General features: G+C 39.8%; 2 protein-coding genes across 3 annotated transcripts in view; one reads left to right on the top strand and one right to left on the bottom strand.

Moving 5' to 3' along the window:
• Positions 1–9,069, bottom strand: part of LOC111957829 (membrane-associated phosphatidylinositol transfer protein 2-like) — a 97,661-nt gene extending 88,592 nt beyond the window's left edge. For both annotated transcript variants that reach the window (XM_023978851.2, XM_070437043.1), the window contains exon 1: positions 8,431–9,069. The gene's annotated coding sequence lies outside the window, so the exon portion shown is untranslated. The remainder of the gene's footprint in view (positions 1–8,430) is intronic.
• A 4,709-nt stretch (positions 9,070–13,778) lies between these two features.
• Positions 13,779–18,039, top strand: mtrfr (mitochondrial translation release factor in rescue). The gene is made up of 2 exons (XM_023978154.2): positions 13,779–14,239; positions 17,714–18,039. The coding sequence occupies exons 1-2, from the start codon at positions 13,970–13,972 to the stop codon at positions 17,942–17,944; spliced, it is 501 nt and encodes a 166-aa protein (XP_023833922.1). The 5' UTR covers positions 13,779–13,969; the 3' UTR covers positions 17,945–18,039.
• Positions 18,040–18,084: the final 45 nt, after the last annotated feature.

The following is an 18,084-nucleotide window of genomic DNA, read 5'->3' as shown; positions in this document are numbered from 1 at the left end:
TATTGTGCTTGTAAGATTATATTATAATCTTTGTATTGCATTAGAATGGTTGTTTTATTCGACAGAATAGAATCTGTCGACTATTGTGTGTTCAGTGTTCCACTGAGGATGGGCCTCTATGAGATAGCACTGACAGAGGAGATTTACGATGTCTTTGGCCAATAAAGCCTAAAGAACATTCCAGATAGTGAGGTAATGTTTTTGCACTATGAAGTACCAGGAACGAGATTAGAACCTCGTTTTAGAGACCAAACTGAGCGATAATTTATAGCGAATGCAATCTGGCTAAGGGATACTCCTTTCTCAAGTAAAAGGCCCTTTGTGAAGAGTTCCTATTATCTGTGGTTTGTCATGTCGACTAGGGGGGTGTATCTTGGCTATAAAAGATCTTGGTATTCTTTTATAGGCGCTCTCAGAATTCATTATAGACACTGAATTGATCTGAGAGTCAAAGGGCTATAGTAAAGCTCACATATTATTAAAGATGACATTTAAGTATACTCTGATGGTGGTGGTGGTTTGTAAACTCTCCTCATTTGGTAATACAGGAGAATTGCCCAGAGAATTACCAGTAGGTATTCCCAGACTGGGGTACGCAATGCCATCAGGGGTACGCCAAATAAACCACTGATTCAGCCTCTTATTTTTTTTTATGGAATCTTTTTAATTATATTTTTTTCCTCTTCACTATTTTCAAACAGTCCATTTAGATTTCCAACGGGGCTATACATTTGGGTGAGTTTTTTTCTCTGCCTGAGTAGCCTCGTTCACTGCCAAAAATAAAATTAAATCATTAGTGTTCAGCGAATAACACAACACAACGTCAATATAGGTAGCCTAGTCAAAATATATAACATCCAATCACATTAACACGTTACTCTCATCGCGGAATTCCCTAACTGTCCGTATGTAGGCAAACGTTGCTGCTCTGGAGGTGGCCTAGCCAGTCCTCCAGAACCTGAACCCAATAGAAAAATCTTTGGAGGGAGCTGAAAGTCCGTATTGCCCAGCGACAGCCCCGAAACCTGAAGATCTGGAGAAGGTCTGTATGGGAGAGTGGGCAAAATCCCTGCTGCAGTGTGTGCAAACCTGGTCAGACTACAGGAAACGTATGATCTCTGAATTGCAACAAGGATTCTGTACCAATATTAAGTTCTGCTTTTTCTGTGTTTAAATACTTATGTCATGCAATAAAATGCAAATGAATTACTTAAAAATCATACATGTGATTTTCTGGATTTTTGTTTTAGATTCCGTCTCTCACAGTTGAAGTGTAACCTATGATACAAATTACAGACCTCTACATGCTTTGTAAGTAAGGAAAACCTGCAAAATACAATCGCAGTGTATCAATACTTGTTCTCCCCCACTGTAACTGTTTAGTGTTTAGTGTCAGCAAATTTGTTATTTAGCTTCAACGGTCGTCGTTTATTGTTTTTGTATTAGTTTCCGCAAAGTGTCTCTTCTATTAAAAACAAGATGAACACATACCAGCTGCATATTGGTCCTCCGATCCTTCTTAACTTTTCCTCCTCTAGCGAGGAGGAAAGAAGACAGCCGTGACAACCCAACATTGCAGAGTTACATGCATCCTTTCAAGCACACCCTTTCATTAACCTATGGTGAGTTATTCACAATTTTTCGATTAGAAATAAAGTTTTATAATGTAAGTGGCTAAATAAAGAGCAAAGATTATATTTGTTCCTGGTCCCTCATAAGAGCTTTTTGTACCTTTCCCAACGAGCCGGGATTGCGACATAACCACATCTATTGTTTAATAGGTATTTGTATAGTGTGGTGTTGTTGGCAAGGTCTTTTAACATGATGGCAAAAAACAACATTGTGGAGAGATGCGCTGACGCTGGTGCTTTTAGAGGGGGTATGCTTTGAAGGGGTACAACGTTTTCAGAGGTCGAATCCGATTAAAATGATTTCTTCTACGCCGATAACCTGATACCCGATTAATTGAGGACAAAAAAAGCCGGATACCGATAATGGAGCGATTTATGGAACAAAATAGAAATAATATAATATATTATATATTATACGAGCTATTCACACATTTTTTGTAATATATGAAATCTGCAACCATACTGACATGAACAATTAACACTTTTTATTTTAACTTAATCATAAATACATATCAATCACCACACACACATACAGCTCTGAAGTGACCAATTGATACTGAAGAGTCTGCTTAGCGAGACAAATACCTCTCAACTGTTTGAATAAAAATAGAGTTTAAGTTACCTGTGATAATGTTGAAACAAACTGTAATTTCTTAATATGCAGGAATCCTATTTTATTAATGGGCATGGTAAGAATTAAGACGACCAAAGTGCGGAGTCATATTCCATGACCATCCTTCTTCTAGCAAAATCTGAAAAGGTTCCTTCATTTCATTCCATAGGATATTTTTAGATTCACGTTTAAAATAAGGTCTGTGTTTCGTGTAGGCTTACACCACGTGCCAATTTTATAAACTGTGTAGATATCCAATCAGGAAAAGGTACTCTGATCCAATAATTGGCTAAATATAGCGAAGATCATTTTTTTGTAGAGTGGATTTATGAAAATAATGTTGACAAACGTTACACTGCATTAAACTATCCAGTGAGATTTACACGGGTATCAAAACGTTGAGGCGGTTTAAGCCTGCACGAAACACAGACCTTATTTGAAGTAGATCAAGACATTCTCTATGGAAGACATGAACGGTAAAATAACGAAGGAACCCCTTTTAAATTCAGCCGCAAGTTATTACAGGAATTATAACGCATCGACTATTTCTCTCTAAACCATATACCTTTGACTAATCCGGAAACTATCACCTCGAAAACAAAACGATTTTTCCGTTCCGTATTTTATCTAACGGGTGGCATCCATGAGTCTAAATATTCCTGTTACATTGCACAACCTTCAATGTTATGTCATAATTACGTAAAATTCTGGCAAATTAGTTCGCAAAGAGCCAGGCGGCCCAAACTGTTGCATATACCCTGACTCGCAAGAGAAATGACACAATTTCACCTGGTTAATATTGCCTGCTAACCTGGATTTCTTTTAGCTAAATATGCAGGTTTAAAAATATATACTTGTGTATTGATTTTAAGAAAGGCATTGATGTTTATGATTAAGTACACATTGGAGCAATGAGTCATTGATTGATTGTTTTTTATAAGATAAGTTTAATGCTAGCTAGCAACTTACCTTAGCTTACTGCATTCGCGTAACAGGCAGGCTCCTCGTGGAGTGCAATGTAATCAGGTGTTAGAGCATTGGACTAGTTAACTGTAAGGTTGCAAGATTGGATCCCCGGAGCTGACAAGGTTAAAAATCTGTCGTTCTGCCCCTGAACGAGGCAGAACGTTCCTAGGCCGTCATTGAAAATAAGAATGTGTTCTTAACTGACTTGCCTAGTTAAATAAAGATTAAATAAAGGTCAAAAAAATATATATATATGAAAACTTGAAATCGGCCCCGATTAATCGGCCATTCCGATTAATCGGTCGACCTCTAGCACACGGGACTATAAAAAGTTTGGGAATCACTGATCTACCGTAAGCGAAGTGGATTTACACCATGTAACACAATTGCAGAATTTCATATTGGGTCCCTGATCTATACAACACAGAACTGCCTAATTATGGATATAAATGTCACTCTCTTCATGGTGATGTATCCTAAATAGGTAGACAAAGGTAGAAATATGCAATATCCTCCTGTGCCACTAGAGATTCTGGGTTCGAGTCCAGGCTCTGTCATAGCCGGCCGCGACCAGAGAGACACATGGGGCGGTGCACAATTGGCCCAGCGTAGACCGGGTTAGGGGAGGGTTTGGCCGGCAAGGATGTCCTTGTCCCATTGTGCACTAGCGACTCCTGTGGCGGGCCAGGCGCAATGCACGCTGACACGGTCGCCAGGTGTACGGTGTTTCCTCCGACACATTGGTGCGGCTGGTTTCTGGGTTAAGTGGGCATTGTGTCAAGAAGCAGTGTGGATTAGTTGGGTTGTGTTTCGGAGGACGCACAGCTCTCGACCTTCGCCTCTCCCGAGTCTGTACTGGAGTTGCAGCGATAACGCAAGACAGTAACTACCAATTGGATACCACGAAATTGATGGAGAAAAAGGGGTAAAAATTGTAAAACTAAAAAAGAATGAAAAGTACAAATATATATATTTTTTAATATTTCGGACAGGTCAGAAGCACCTGCCAAGGGCTGCTTGAATACAGAGGGGAGATGATGTGTTGTTGTTTGTTTGCGTTTCCATCTTGCTCCGGTATACTGGGGTGATGTCGGCGTAAATGTTTCAACATGTTTGAGGTGTTGGCAGCTCGTTGAGCATGGCGACATAACGTTAACGTTTTATCCACAACTGTCTGTCCATCGCCGATGTAATTTACTTGGAAGCCAAAATGTTGAACAAAACTGGAGATTTAAACAATGATGAAGGATACTCCAATTCTGGTTTATCGACCCCATCACTCGCCATCGTACAGAACTAGTTATTTATTTATTTATTTTACATTTATTTAACTAACTTATTTAACTTTATTTAACTAGTCAGTTAAGAACAAATTCTTATTTACAATGATGGCCTACTAGGGAACAGTGGGTTAACTGCCTTGTTCAGGGGCAGAAGGACAGATTTTTACCTTGTCAGCTCAGGGATTCGATCCAGCAACCTTTGTTACTGGCCCAACGCTCTAACCACTAGGCTACCTGTCGCCCAGGTGTAACTCACAAAAGGACAGTTCGAAATTTTCAGGAGACTGAAAAGATTTGGCATGGGTCCTCAGATCCTCAAAAGGTTCTACAGCTGCACCATCGAGAGCATCCTGACGGGTTGCATCACTGCCTGGTATGGCAACTACTCGGCCTCCGACCGCAAGGCACTACAGAGGGTAGTGGGTACGGCCCAGTACATCACCGGGGCCAAGCTTCCTGCCATCCAGGACCTCTATACCAGGCGGTGTCAGAGGAAGGCCCTAAAAATTGTCAAAGACTCCAGCCAACTAGTCATAGACTGTTCTCTCTGCTTCCGTACGGCAAGCAGTACCGGAGCATCTAGGTCCAAGAGGCTTCTAAACAGCTTCTACCCCCAAGCCATAAGACTCCTGAACATCTAATCAAATGGCTACCCAGACTGTTTGTATTGCCCCCCTCCACCTCTTCTATGCTGCTGCTACTCTCTGTTAATATCTATGCATAGTCACAACATCTCCTCGACCAACCGGTGCCCCCGCACATTGACTCTGTAACGGTACCCACTGTATATAGCTTCGCTATTGTTATTTTACTGCTGCCCTGTAACTATTTGTTACTTTTATTATTATTTGTTTTTGTACTTTCTTAAAACTCCATTGTTGGTTAAGGGCTTGTAAAGTAAGCATTTCACTGTATTTGGCGCATGCGACAATTACAATTTGATTCGATCTTTAACAAAATAGCCTGAATAGCCAGATTTACTAAAGATGCATAGGCCTACAACCGTGTCGGCATTATCTATAGACCTAGTGTTTTTATTTTGTAAATATGTTTTTTTTAATGTATTCATTCCGGTTCACAGTGTGGACCGAACTGAGGTCCCAGTAACGAACGGTTCGGTATGAATATGTGTACCATTACACCCCTACAATCAAGTGAGAGTGAGGAGTTTCCCTGGATCAGTGGGTATTAGTGGTTATCCTGATGGCTATAATAGATCTTCTTCACCTCAAGTCCTCCTCATCCTTAAAGCAAAGATTCACCCAATTTTTATGTTATATCGTTTTTGGGCATCTCTGAGCGATGTTCTATCGATTCCCGGGGTCATTTCATTTTCCATGTGTGTCTGAGCTCTTGCCGTCCACGTTGGGCAGAAATACAGCCGGTATGACGCAAAATGCATCACATGATGCAAAACGCATCATACTGGCTGTATTTCTGTATTTTGAAAGTTCTTTATCATGAAAACTACTTGATTGCTGGCTTGCAAAACATTTTGGGACTGTATCAACAGTGGACTAATGAAACAAATACCAAAAGATAGTTTGAGTGGAATTTTATTTATTTGAAGTATCATCAGACACCACTCCAGAGGTTGGAGAACACAGTCATCTCAGCCTCATGATACAGGGAAACATTTGAGAGAGAGTGAGAAGATACCCAGTGACTAATTTTCCTTTTCACACTTTATGCTGTTATAAATCAGTTTATCTGACATGTGCTTTGAACAGGGAACGCAAACATAACAATCTGCAGCGTATAATGAAGCTGACCATGTGTCAGAACTACCCGTACATGCATCTGGGTGTGCACTGGGGAAATAAAGGCAAAGACATGCCACTAATTCAATTCAGACAGCAAAAAATGTACATACTACATACTAAATGTACATACTATTTCAAGTCTCCTATTGCATTTGGCTTTGTTGTCACTCTCTTTAGGGATACTGAATTAAGTAAAAATGACTGTATATCAGAATACAAAACAAGTTCCCACAAGCCCAGCATGGAGGATAATTGATCTGTGCAAAGATCCTGTGCACATAACAAAACACACATCAACACCTACAGAGTCATCTCAAAATAACAACTTGCCATTTAAGAATCTAGTGCGCCTGTCGTCCATGTTTGAAAGGCAGGAATTCCACTGTTTACTACACCCTAAAAATAAAAAGCTGTGTCATAACAGTTACCTCACATCTCCTCAAAGTAGCCTATGCACTTTTAATCCCTTTATCTATTTCTGGCAGTAGACGTGTATTGTTGATGTCATTGTGTGTGAGGAGGACATAAGTTCTATCAGTGTGTTGATGGTGTATGGCTGGAGTGATGCCATGTTGTCCTTTATACAGGCCTGAGGGGGAGGCACCACATGTCTTCACAACCTGCTACAGTAGGGGGGGTTCAGCTACTTTGTCAACCAAATAATTAAAGAGAAACCTGCGCCTTTTGGCCCAAAAATCATACATTTGCAGAAAGAATGTGCATGTTTTCAGTACAGTGCCACTGAGAGAGGGGGCAACCTTGGGTAGTGTGCCGTGGTAGTGCGGCCGCCCTCCAGAACAGTGGCACTGCGTCAGGGCTGCCCTTCAGTGCAGAACCACCATCTGGGCAGCAGTGGTCACAGGCCCTTGTCAGCACTGGAGAGTGAGTCACAATGGCCTCAATTACAGTAGACTGGGGAGTGCACCTCACCATGGAAGCCCACAGAACCTGACCAACTGACAGCTGCAATTCACATATTAAGAGGCATTGATGGACAAACAGCACACCATTTCTCTTCAGTTTGACAGACAAATAAAGTGGAACAAATGTGCAGGTGATACTGCAGTCAGAGCATATTAATTCAAATTATTAAAAGACTGACGAGAGACCATTACATAACCTGGACGAAAAACACAAGATCACTCAAAGAGACTACCATATGTGACTGTTCCAATCAATACCATTACTACCCTGTTATAACAACAGGCACAGTTCAGTTGCAAACCTTGTTGGAAAATACATCATGTGAAAATAGAAGATGACAAACTATGAACACAGCAACTCAGATGGGCCACTGTGTCAGAAGATAACTGACTAATATTTACAACCTACAAGACAAAAGGACAACACAAAGGGCAACCTGCAACAGGTCTCAATATTGTAGAGATAAGCATGGGTTGGGCTAAGGTATGCACTTGCATGATGAATCAGTACTGAATCCGTAACTGCAGATACCTCAAGAAAGGAAAGGTACAGTGGAAAGGTACATACAGTATGTTGCAACATGGTACTCGTGGTTGGAGCGTTGGGCCAGTAACCCACTGTTCCCCGGGCGCCGAAGACGTCGATTAAGGCAGCACCCCGCACCTCTCTCATTCAGAGGGGTTGGGTTAAATGCGGAAGACACATTTCAGTTGAAGGAATTCAGTTGTATAACTGACTAGGTATCCCAATTTCCCAATCTTCAGATTTATAACAAGCATGCTACAAGTGACAGGCTAAGGCGACAATATAAAAGTTGCCCAAACAGGCTCATTTGTAAATCACTCAATGGCAACAAGTAATCCCCAAAAACCAGACATAGGGAACTGTTTTTAGTGTTATAATGCATCTCTTTTCAACAGCATACAACAAATCCAGAGTTGTTGACTAACTCTCTCCTGCATTAATTTATCTCTTGTGTGCTGATAAAGAGATTGTTGATAGTGGTAACAATGTAACAAGTCAAGGGAATCAAGCATGATTTCCTTGAATTTCCTCCATTGCTGCTGTCTGTGGAGGAAATTATTGAAATTGTTCCAAGCTTTTCACTGTGACCCAAAGTGAACTCACAATCTTTACACAAGTCAGTTACCTAGCAACATCGCGGCAGGGTAATCACAAATTGATGGCTCGCAATGCTCATCACATGCATAAAAAGGATGCGCTGAAATAGAATACTGTCTAGGACTCACCCAAAATCAAAGTTAATTGGCCGTTCCCTCTTTCGGTCACGAGCGCGTTTTGGTTCCTCTGTGGGATACTCAGCAGACATAGAAAATAAAAAGTGACATTACATGCCAGCTTGAAATGTTACAATGTAGCCCACAATTAATTTAGTCCGTTTCCTTTCCGTTGTCTTGAGGACGTTTGATAGTTGAACTACTTCATGTAAACATGAATTAGGGACAGCCTCAGGTCATCATCTTTCTTGAGCTGCATCCGAGTCCTCACATTTCCTTGAACAAATAACTACGTTGGCCATAAACTGTATGGTAGTAAACCGATAAAAAGCGGAGTCAAGTTATGACAAACGACAAAAATCCATGTAGGCTACTGAAACGTTATTGTATCCAGTAGTAATTCACACGCGAGTTGCCTTCATCACTTCAGTTACCGCTCGAGCGAAAGAGACGCTCTGGATTCAAACACCGATAAAACCGAAGTCCGTAAATCCTCTTGAATCATGAGTATTGCGACAATATGGTGAAGATACTCGCAATCCTGAACTTCTGAGGGTTGCCTCTAGTCTTGTTTGCTACATACGTGAACGTGAACCACAACTATGAATTTGCTTCCCTCTCGCGCTCAGGCCAAAGGGATTGCGCCCCCTGTTGGCCAAATGCTCGTGCATTTCCGCAAACGGAAATGAGTTACCTCTGGTTCGTTCAGCCATTCCTATGGGGAAAATTAATGGGGAAAGAATAGGGTTTAAGGAAAAACGCCGGAAAATGAAGTCTGAGGTTAACACAGGTTTAGGAGATCCTATGCGTTTTGATATATGAGATAATATCAGTCAGTTAACATGAGCTTTATGCATTATGAAGCTTTTATGTTCTTTATGTGCTTTTTTTAATTACATAAATGCTTAAAAATTCACAAAAAGTGACATTACCTGATGAAGATTATCTCATAAGAGAACATCTCCTAAGCCTGTGTTTACCACAGTCCTTATTTTCGGCGTTAATCCAAAAACACCATTAATTTCCCAATAGGCTTTGTACAAAGACCCATGGCGGAGTTACTGCATACAAAAAGATGCCATTACTATTTCTCTCTATATGATGCATACTTATGAAAAGATCAAATGATGTCAAGGAAAAATGTAGGTTGTGCATACGACAGGGAAATAAGGCTTAACATTAAATTCAAATAATGTAAAATCTATTCAATTGGTATAGAGTATCACAGTATGATTCAAAATACCCATAAAACCTAGAGGACACACAAGGAAATGGTTCCAATCATTTTTCCAGCATTCATTTTAGAAACACTTCAAATAAGGGCTGTGTTTTGTGTAGGTTTACCCTGGTGTGATGTTTTGATAACTGTGTAAACCTCTCTAGGACAAGGTGTCTTTTATCAATATACCTTTATTTACCCTCAAAAAATGAAATGCTAATTAGCTGCTAATGTAGCTATCATAAAGAACTACAAATGCCATGATGATCTGAATCGAGGCAAAGGTAAGAATCTCTGGATTAACTATCAAATGTTAGCTAAAGTGGTAATTAATAAATAGGCTACATTTCTTTAAATGGACAATTATGTGAACTGTCTTCTGCAAATTTTAAGTTGACACAATACCCGTTAGCAAAGACATCAGCTAGAGATGACATGCAGGAGCTTGCAGGGATTTGTAGTTTTGCATGATGTCTACTTTGACGCTAATTAGCATTTTCGAATCTGAGACGAAATAGAGCCGAATATACTGATAAAAGTCAACTTGTCCGAGAGAGATTTACATGGTTATTAAAACGTCACACCAGGGTTAGTCTACACAAAACACAGCCCTTATTTTAAGTATTTCTAAAATCCCCTATGGGAAAAATGAACAGTGGAAAAACTATTGGTTTGATTGGTATTATGACACCTCCACAGTGGTGCTCTACAGGAAGCACCATGAAAACCCAGCCTACAGTTGATGATGACCATATATCTCTGACTGCATACAGGGTAAGGAAAAAAAGATGTAATTTTGGAATATGGGTGAACTATCCTTTTAAAAGCCGAAAGAAACCATAAAGTAAAGTGAAATATTTGGAAATGTGGTCTCTTTTCCTTTGTCCTTTCCTTATACGCTTAATGTTGTATGCTTTAAAACAAGATGGGGCCTTGCAGTCACATGTTGCATTGTTTATAGCCAGACCTTTATATATACAGTCTATGAGCCAGACCCACAGAAACCTTCTTACTTGTGTGACATAATATGGATGCAACAGATAGGAGAATCAAGCTCCTTCTAAACAAAACTGAGAATCACCTGTTCCAATCTTTTAGTGGTGTCTAAAGGAATAGTACTCCATTATCAACCTTGAAAATTGCATTGGTCTTAGACACCGTGGAGGTCCTGGGCTGTCGTGGTTACACGTGGTCTGCGGTTGTGAGGCCGGTTGGACGTACTGCCAAATTCTCTAAAACGACGTTGGAGGCAGCTTATGGTAGAGAAATTAACATTACATTTTCTGGCAACAGGTCTGGTGGACATTCATGCAGTCAGCATGCGAATTACACGGTCCTTCAAAACTTGAGACATCTGTAGTATTGTGTTGTGTGACAAAACTGCACATCTTAGATTGGCCATTTATTGCCCCCCAGCACAAGGTGCACCTGTGTAATGATCATGCTCTTTAATCAGCTTTTTGATATGCCACACCTGTCAGGTCTACAGATTATCTTGGCAAAGGACAAATATTACTAACAGGAATGTAAACAAAATTTGTTGTCAATTTGAGATAAATACACTTTTTTGTGCGTATGGAAAATTTTGAGGATCTTTAATTTCAGCTCATGAAACATAGGACCAACACTTTACATGTTGCGTTTATATTTTTGTTCAGTATATACAGTATATACACTGCTCCAAAAAATAAAGGGAACACTTAAACAACACAATGTAACTCCAAGTCAATCACACTTCTGTGAAATCAAACTGTCCACTTAGGAAGCAACACTCATTGACAATAAATTTCACATGCTGTTGTGCAAATGGAATAGACAAAAGGTGGAAATTATAGGCAATTAGCAAGACACCCCCAATAAAGGAGTGGTTCTGCAGGGGCGGTGCTTTCACTCTAGTGGTAGCATGAGACGGAGTCTACAACCCACACAAGTGGCTCAGGTAGTGCAGCTCATCCAGGATGGCACATCAATGCGAGCTGTGGCAAGAAGGTTTGCTGTGTCTGTCAGCGTAGTGTCCAGAGCATGGAGGCGCTACCAGGAGACAGGCCAGTACATCAGGAGACGTGGAGGAGGCCGTAGGAGGGCAACAACCCAGCAGCAGGACCACTACCTCCGCCTTTGTGCAAGGAGGAGCACTGCCAGAGCCCTGCAAAATGACCTCCAGCAGGCCACAAATGTGCACAGTTTGATTTCACAGAAGTGTGATTGACTTGGAGTTACATTGTGTTGTTTAAGTGTTCCCTTTATTTTTTTGAGCAGTGTATATTTATAATCTGGACTCTGACATTGTTTGTTTCGATATATCTTAATTCAATTATTTTTTAAATTGTTTTGGGGATTTGTGTGTATTGTTAGGTATTACTGCACTATTGGAGCCAGAGCTAGAAACATAAGCATTTTGCTGCACCTGCGACAGCATCTGCAAAATATGTGTAGTAATTTTTTGTAAATGATTTACCCAAAATACTCTGTAATGTCAAAGTGTAAGAAATTCTAACATTTGTAAAAAAAATCTTGTTTAGATAAGTATTCAACCCCCTGAGTAAATACTTTTCAGAATCAGCTTTTTCAGCAATTACAGCTATGAGTCTGTCTGGTTAAGTCTCTAAGAGCTTTGCACACCTGGATTGTACAATATTTGCTCATAATTTTTTTATTTATAATTCTAGCTCTGTCAATTTGGTTGTTGATCAATGCTAAACAGACATTTTCAAGTCTTGCCATAGGATTTCAAGCGTTTATAACTCAAAACTGTATCTAGGCCACTCAGGAACATTCAATGTCATCTTGGTAAGCAACTCCAGTGTATATTTGGCATGAGTTTCAGGTTATTGTCATACTGTAAGTTGAATTTGTCTCCCAGTGTATGTTGGAATGCAGCCTGAACCAGGTTTTCCTCTAGGATTTTGCCTGTGTTTAGCTCTATTCCATTTCTTTTCATCCTAAAAAAACTCCCTAGTCCTTGCCGATGACAAGCATAGCCATAACATGATGCAGCCACCACCATGCTTGAAAATATGAAGAGTGGTACTCAGTGATGTGTTGTGTTGGATATACCCCAAACATAACTTTGTATTCAGGACACAAAGATAATTTCTTTGCCACATTTTTTGCAGTTTTACTTTACTTTACTGTTTATTGCAAACAGGATGCATGTTTTGGAATATTTTTGTTCTGTACAGGCTTCCTTCTTTTCACTCTGTCAATTAGGTTAGTATTGTGGAGTAACTACAATGTTGATCCATCCTCAGTTTTCTCTCATCACAGTCATTAACATCTAACTTTTTTAAAGTCACCATTGGCCTCAAGGTGAAATCCCTGAGCGGTTTCCTTCCTCTCCGGCAGCTGAGTTATGAAGGATGCCTGTATCTTTGTAGTGACTGGGTGTATTGATTCACCATCCAAAGTGTAATTAATAACTTCACCATGCTCAAAGGGATATTCAAGTTTTTATTTTTTTCTATCTACCAATCAATAGGTGCCCTTCTTTGCGAGACAATGGAAAACCTCCCTGGTCTTTGTGGTTGAATATGTTTGAATTGTATGTTTGGGGTACAGAGATGAGGTATTTATTCAAAAATCATGTTAAACACTATTATTGCACACAGAGTGAGTCCATGCAACTTATGTGACTTGTTAAGCACATTTTTACTCCTGAACTTATTTAGGCTTGCCATAACAAAGGTATTGAATAATTACTGACTGAAGTAATTTAAGCTTTTCTTTTTAAAATAATTTGTAAAAATGTTGAATAAAAAAATTCCGCTTTGACATTATGGGGTATAAAATCCCAATTAAATTTAAATTCCGGGTGTAAAACAACAAAATGTGGTAAAGTCAAGGGGAATACTTTCTGAAGGCACTGTATAAACGGCACACATGATAAATCTACTTCCACAGACCAACATTTGATCGTGAAAAGGTAAAGGAATTGTTGCATATGGAGGGTGTTGTCTGACTCTGTTTTCCCAATTAGATCATTTTTACCATTTGATTATGCTCTAGAATACATTAAAAGGTCATCGTGAAAGGAAATCATGTCAGACAGCCATGATAGCCTTCAGGTGTTGGTCCTCCTTATACTTCAGTCCATGTGGTGGCGATAGTGTGCCACTGTTGGTTCATAGCCACCAATCCAGGAGGGGAAAAAAGTAAACGGCGAACTTGATTTGCTGAGGCTGAAGAGGAAGTGATTGTTTCTTTTGTATTTACACGTGTAAACAATCATATTTTCGCCTAAATTTGTCCGCTGCATTATTGAAACACTGTAAAGAGAGATATCACTTTTAGTCTAAATGCAAACTGAGCCCTCTCACGTAATTCGGGAGGGAAATGTCAAGATTATTCGTTAACCTGATCTTTCAAGTGACGGGGAAGGTAACATGGGGAACCTCAGGACGACCTCCACTTTTTACTGTGCCACCCGTTAGCTTGGCACATGTTCAGACCGCCGGTAAGAAAGATTACATTGATCTCCCTGTCCTAAATGAAGACGAGCTGGACGAGCAGTTTGTAAGAGGGTCAGGACCTGGTGGTCAGGCGACCAACAAAACCAGCAACTGTGTGGTGCTCAGGCACATCCCAACTGGCATTGTCGTTAAGGTGACTAACATATTACATTAAGCCTTTTTTAGTTCATGATGACCATAAGACAACCAATATTACACATGGACAACACGAAATACATTAACTTTTTGATAGGCTATTCTTCCTGGGAAGTATGGGGGTCTTTTAGGTCCCCCATAAAGGTAGGTAAGGTGCCCCCTTTAGGAGCAGTGGTGTAGTGCTCATTTTTTAGGTGAGGGAGCGCAAAAGAAATGTAAATTACGATCTAATTTCCTCAATCAAAGTTTGTATGGACAGATGTAGCCTTTTGAATAACCTATCATTACAGGGCTCTCCAACTCCGTTCCTGGAGCACTACTGTCTTGTATGTTTTCACACCAACCCCAGTTGTAACAAACCTGATTCTAACAATTGGCTCATTCATCCCCCTCCTCTCCCCTGTAACTATTCCCCAGGTCGTTGCTGCAAATGAGAACGTGTTCTCAGTCAACTTACCTGGTAAAATAACGGTAAAAAAAAAAAAAAAAAAATCATTTTATAAACCATCTAATTATTAGAATCAGCTGTGCTAGATTAGGGTTGAAATGAAAACCTACAGGATAGCTCTCCTGGAATAGGGTTTGAGAGCCCTGTTATAGAATATGCATAAAATGCATCCTCCAATTGCAACGTCTGCCCATGCCCACACATATTGTCTCAAGAAAATGTTATATTTTTATACCCTAAAACACCAAGTTAGGCATACCTAATTTCAAAATAGACCATCATCATTGTCAATCATGAATGATAATTATTTGTTTTACCGGGTCTAACTGCATCTGCATGGCAATCATTTTATTGATCTCAATCAGTTTAATGGGAATAGCCTATGCATTTCAATCTTCTTGAATTACTGTTTGTGAGTGAACAACTTTATCTCATGATCATGACATATAAAAAGTAGCTTTTTCAAAATATGGTTTGTCGAGATCATGAGATAAACTCTATAAATAGGAGAGGGCGGATTGATGATAGATTGACAGTATGTCTGAGGTGGCAGAACCCACGGTCCATCTGCACATTTGTTTTAATTTATTGCTACACTAAGGGATGATACATTTCATGCTAACATCATGCATTCATTTGTGTTTCTGGAGCTCATCAGTTTATAAGTTAGAATGTTAGCAAGCTAAATGTCCCTTACCTTGAGCTAAGAGCTCTTGGGCAGCTAAGCCCTGAATGATGACTGACAGGCAGCACTGTCTCCCATGTTTTGGAATATTTGAATTATGTACAGGCTTCATTCTTTTCACTCTGTCAGTTAGGTTAGTATTGTGGAATAACTACAATATTGTTGATCCATCCTCAGTTTTCTCCTATCACAGCCATTAAACTCTGTGACTAACTGTTGGCCTCATGGTGAAATCCCAAAGCGGTTTCCTTCCTTTCCGGCAACTGAGTTAAAGTAGGAAGGACGCCTGTATCTTTGTAGTGACTGGGTGTATTGATACACCATCCAAAGTATAATTAATAACTTCATGCTTAAAGGGATATTCAATGTCTGCTTCATTTTTTTTTTTTAATTGGAAAACCTTGCCTGTCTTTGTGGTTGAATCTGTGTTTGAAATTCACTGCTCGACTGAAGGACCTTACAGATAATTGTGTGTGGGGTAGAGAGATTAGGTAATCATTTAAATCATGTTAACTGTTATTGCACACACAGTGAGACCCATGCACCTTATTATATGACTTGTTAAGCAGATTTTTACTCCTGGATGTATTTAGGCTTGCCATAACAAAGGGGTTGAATACTTATTGACTCAAGACGTTTCAGCTTTTCATTTGTTATTAATTTGTAAACATAAAAAAAAGACATTCTACTTTGACATTATGGGATATTGTGTGTAGGCCAGTGACAATTTAAAAAAAAAACTTTATCCATTTTAAATTCAGGCTGTAACACAACAAACTGTGGAAAAAGTCGAGGGGTGTGAATACTTTCTGAAAGCACTGTAACTTGGCAAGTCTTGTAGATTTTAAATATACTGGTTGTTAGCTTGCATAACTGATGTGTATAATTGTAAGAGACACTTCATGTTTTATGGATAATATTTACATTTACAGAGTGGGTGTGCTCCATTCCTGACAGGCTGATCAGATTCAATAGCAGTCTCAGAGGCTGATAAATCAGGATTCTACTCTGAAGGCTGTTTCATAGGTAAAGGTCATTGCAGGCAGATTAGCAGAGTGCATTATGTATATGATCAAGACTGGGTGGGCTCTATTCCTGGCAGGCTGATACGATTCAATAGCCTATAACACACTGACACTTAATATGCCTGCAAGAAGCTTTACCTATGAAACAGCCTATAAAGCAGCATTCTTTTATCAGCCTCTGAGGCTGCTATTGAATCAGATCAGCCTGCCAGGAATAGAGCTCACCCCTTGGATCAGATATGCATCTGCCTCTAAAGCACTTTCACAGCTAATATGCCTGCAAGGAGCCTGAACTATGAAACCGCCTACAAAGCAGCATCCTGATTTATCAGCCTCAAAGGCTGAAATTTAATCTGATCAGCCTGTCAGGAATGAAGCTCACCCACTGTAAATATTATCCAGTTATGCAAGTTAACAACCAGTATAGATAACAAGTTAGCTTGTGTCGTGGAAATATTGAATCAAACATTTCTCAGATACCGGAGCTTGTCAATTCAAATAGTAACAAAAAGTAACAAAACCGAGCAATTCCATGGAGGAACTAAATTCTCTTGCCACAGACCTCAGGCCTTATAGGTTTCCACCTTCAGAAACAATCATAAAATCAAGCTTTTGATGTGGTGTTTTCATGCATCTCAATAAACTATAACTTAAATGCATTATTACCTCCAATTTGTCCAAAATTCACATTTCCAATTTCCCACCCTGACATAACAAGGTAGAACGGGCCCTGCATCTCAACCAATAGTCAATATAGGCTAAATATCCCAAGCAGGGTTTCAGCAACTTCCAGAGGTGGTCAGGCTCTTGGGCTTTGCAGTGGCCACTCTGTTTTGGGTGTCCTCGGCAGAACGGTGTCACCGTAACCAAGTGGTCACATATCGTTCTGGGTTCGACTGCGCAAGAGAGGGTTGGTGGAGATTTATGAACATCAAGGCAGACACAGCTGAATTATAAAAAAAAAAATCTTATTGGCCAAAGTTGTCAAGCCTCCAACGGGCCTCCGCAGTACACACATGTAGCCTACAGTTCATCATTCTCACCACCGCCAGAGAGAAGACAGGGAAGAAGCCACCATTTACCTGCCTCTAGGCTGCTATAGACTACGAATTTATTTGGATTGTCATTCTATTGTTTTTCATGGAATTTGTGGTAATTAAATAATTTATTTAGAATTGATCAGAATACATTTTCTGTGTATTCTCAAATTGAAAAAACTGAGGTGCTCCCTCACGCTCAATCAGCATTAGACACTTGTTTAGGAGGTACCGTAATCTGTACATTTTTATTGCTAACTCCTCTCTCATAATTCAGTGCCATCAAACCAGATCGGTGGAAACAAACCGCAAAAGAGCTCGGCAGATAATGAGGGAGAAGCTTGAGGTCACCTACAAGGGAGAAGAGAGCGACATTCTGAAGAATAAGAAGGAGTCTATACAGAGGAAACAAGACAAGAGGAAAAAGGCAAATGAGAATTTGGAGAAGAAGAGACTTTTCAAAGAGGCACTGATGACAGACTCCAAACCAGGGGATGACAGGGGATGAAAAGTATGCATGAACATAACATTTAGTCTGATCAACAAATATGTCCTACCTCATCGTGATCTGTATTGTAAATACAGAGCACCTATTGAAATCAATTATATTGTCATCAATCTGTCTAAGATACTTTTATTGGACCAATA

Source organism: Salvelinus sp. IW2-2015, linkage group LG33, assembly GCF_002910315.2.
Source record: "Salvelinus sp. IW2-2015 linkage group LG33, ASM291031v2, whole genome shotgun sequence".
Lineage (NCBI taxonomy): Eukaryota > Metazoa > Chordata > Actinopteri > Salmoniformes > Salmonidae > Salvelinus > Salvelinus sp. IW2-2015.
This window is presented reverse-complemented; position numbering and strand designations above follow the sequence as displayed.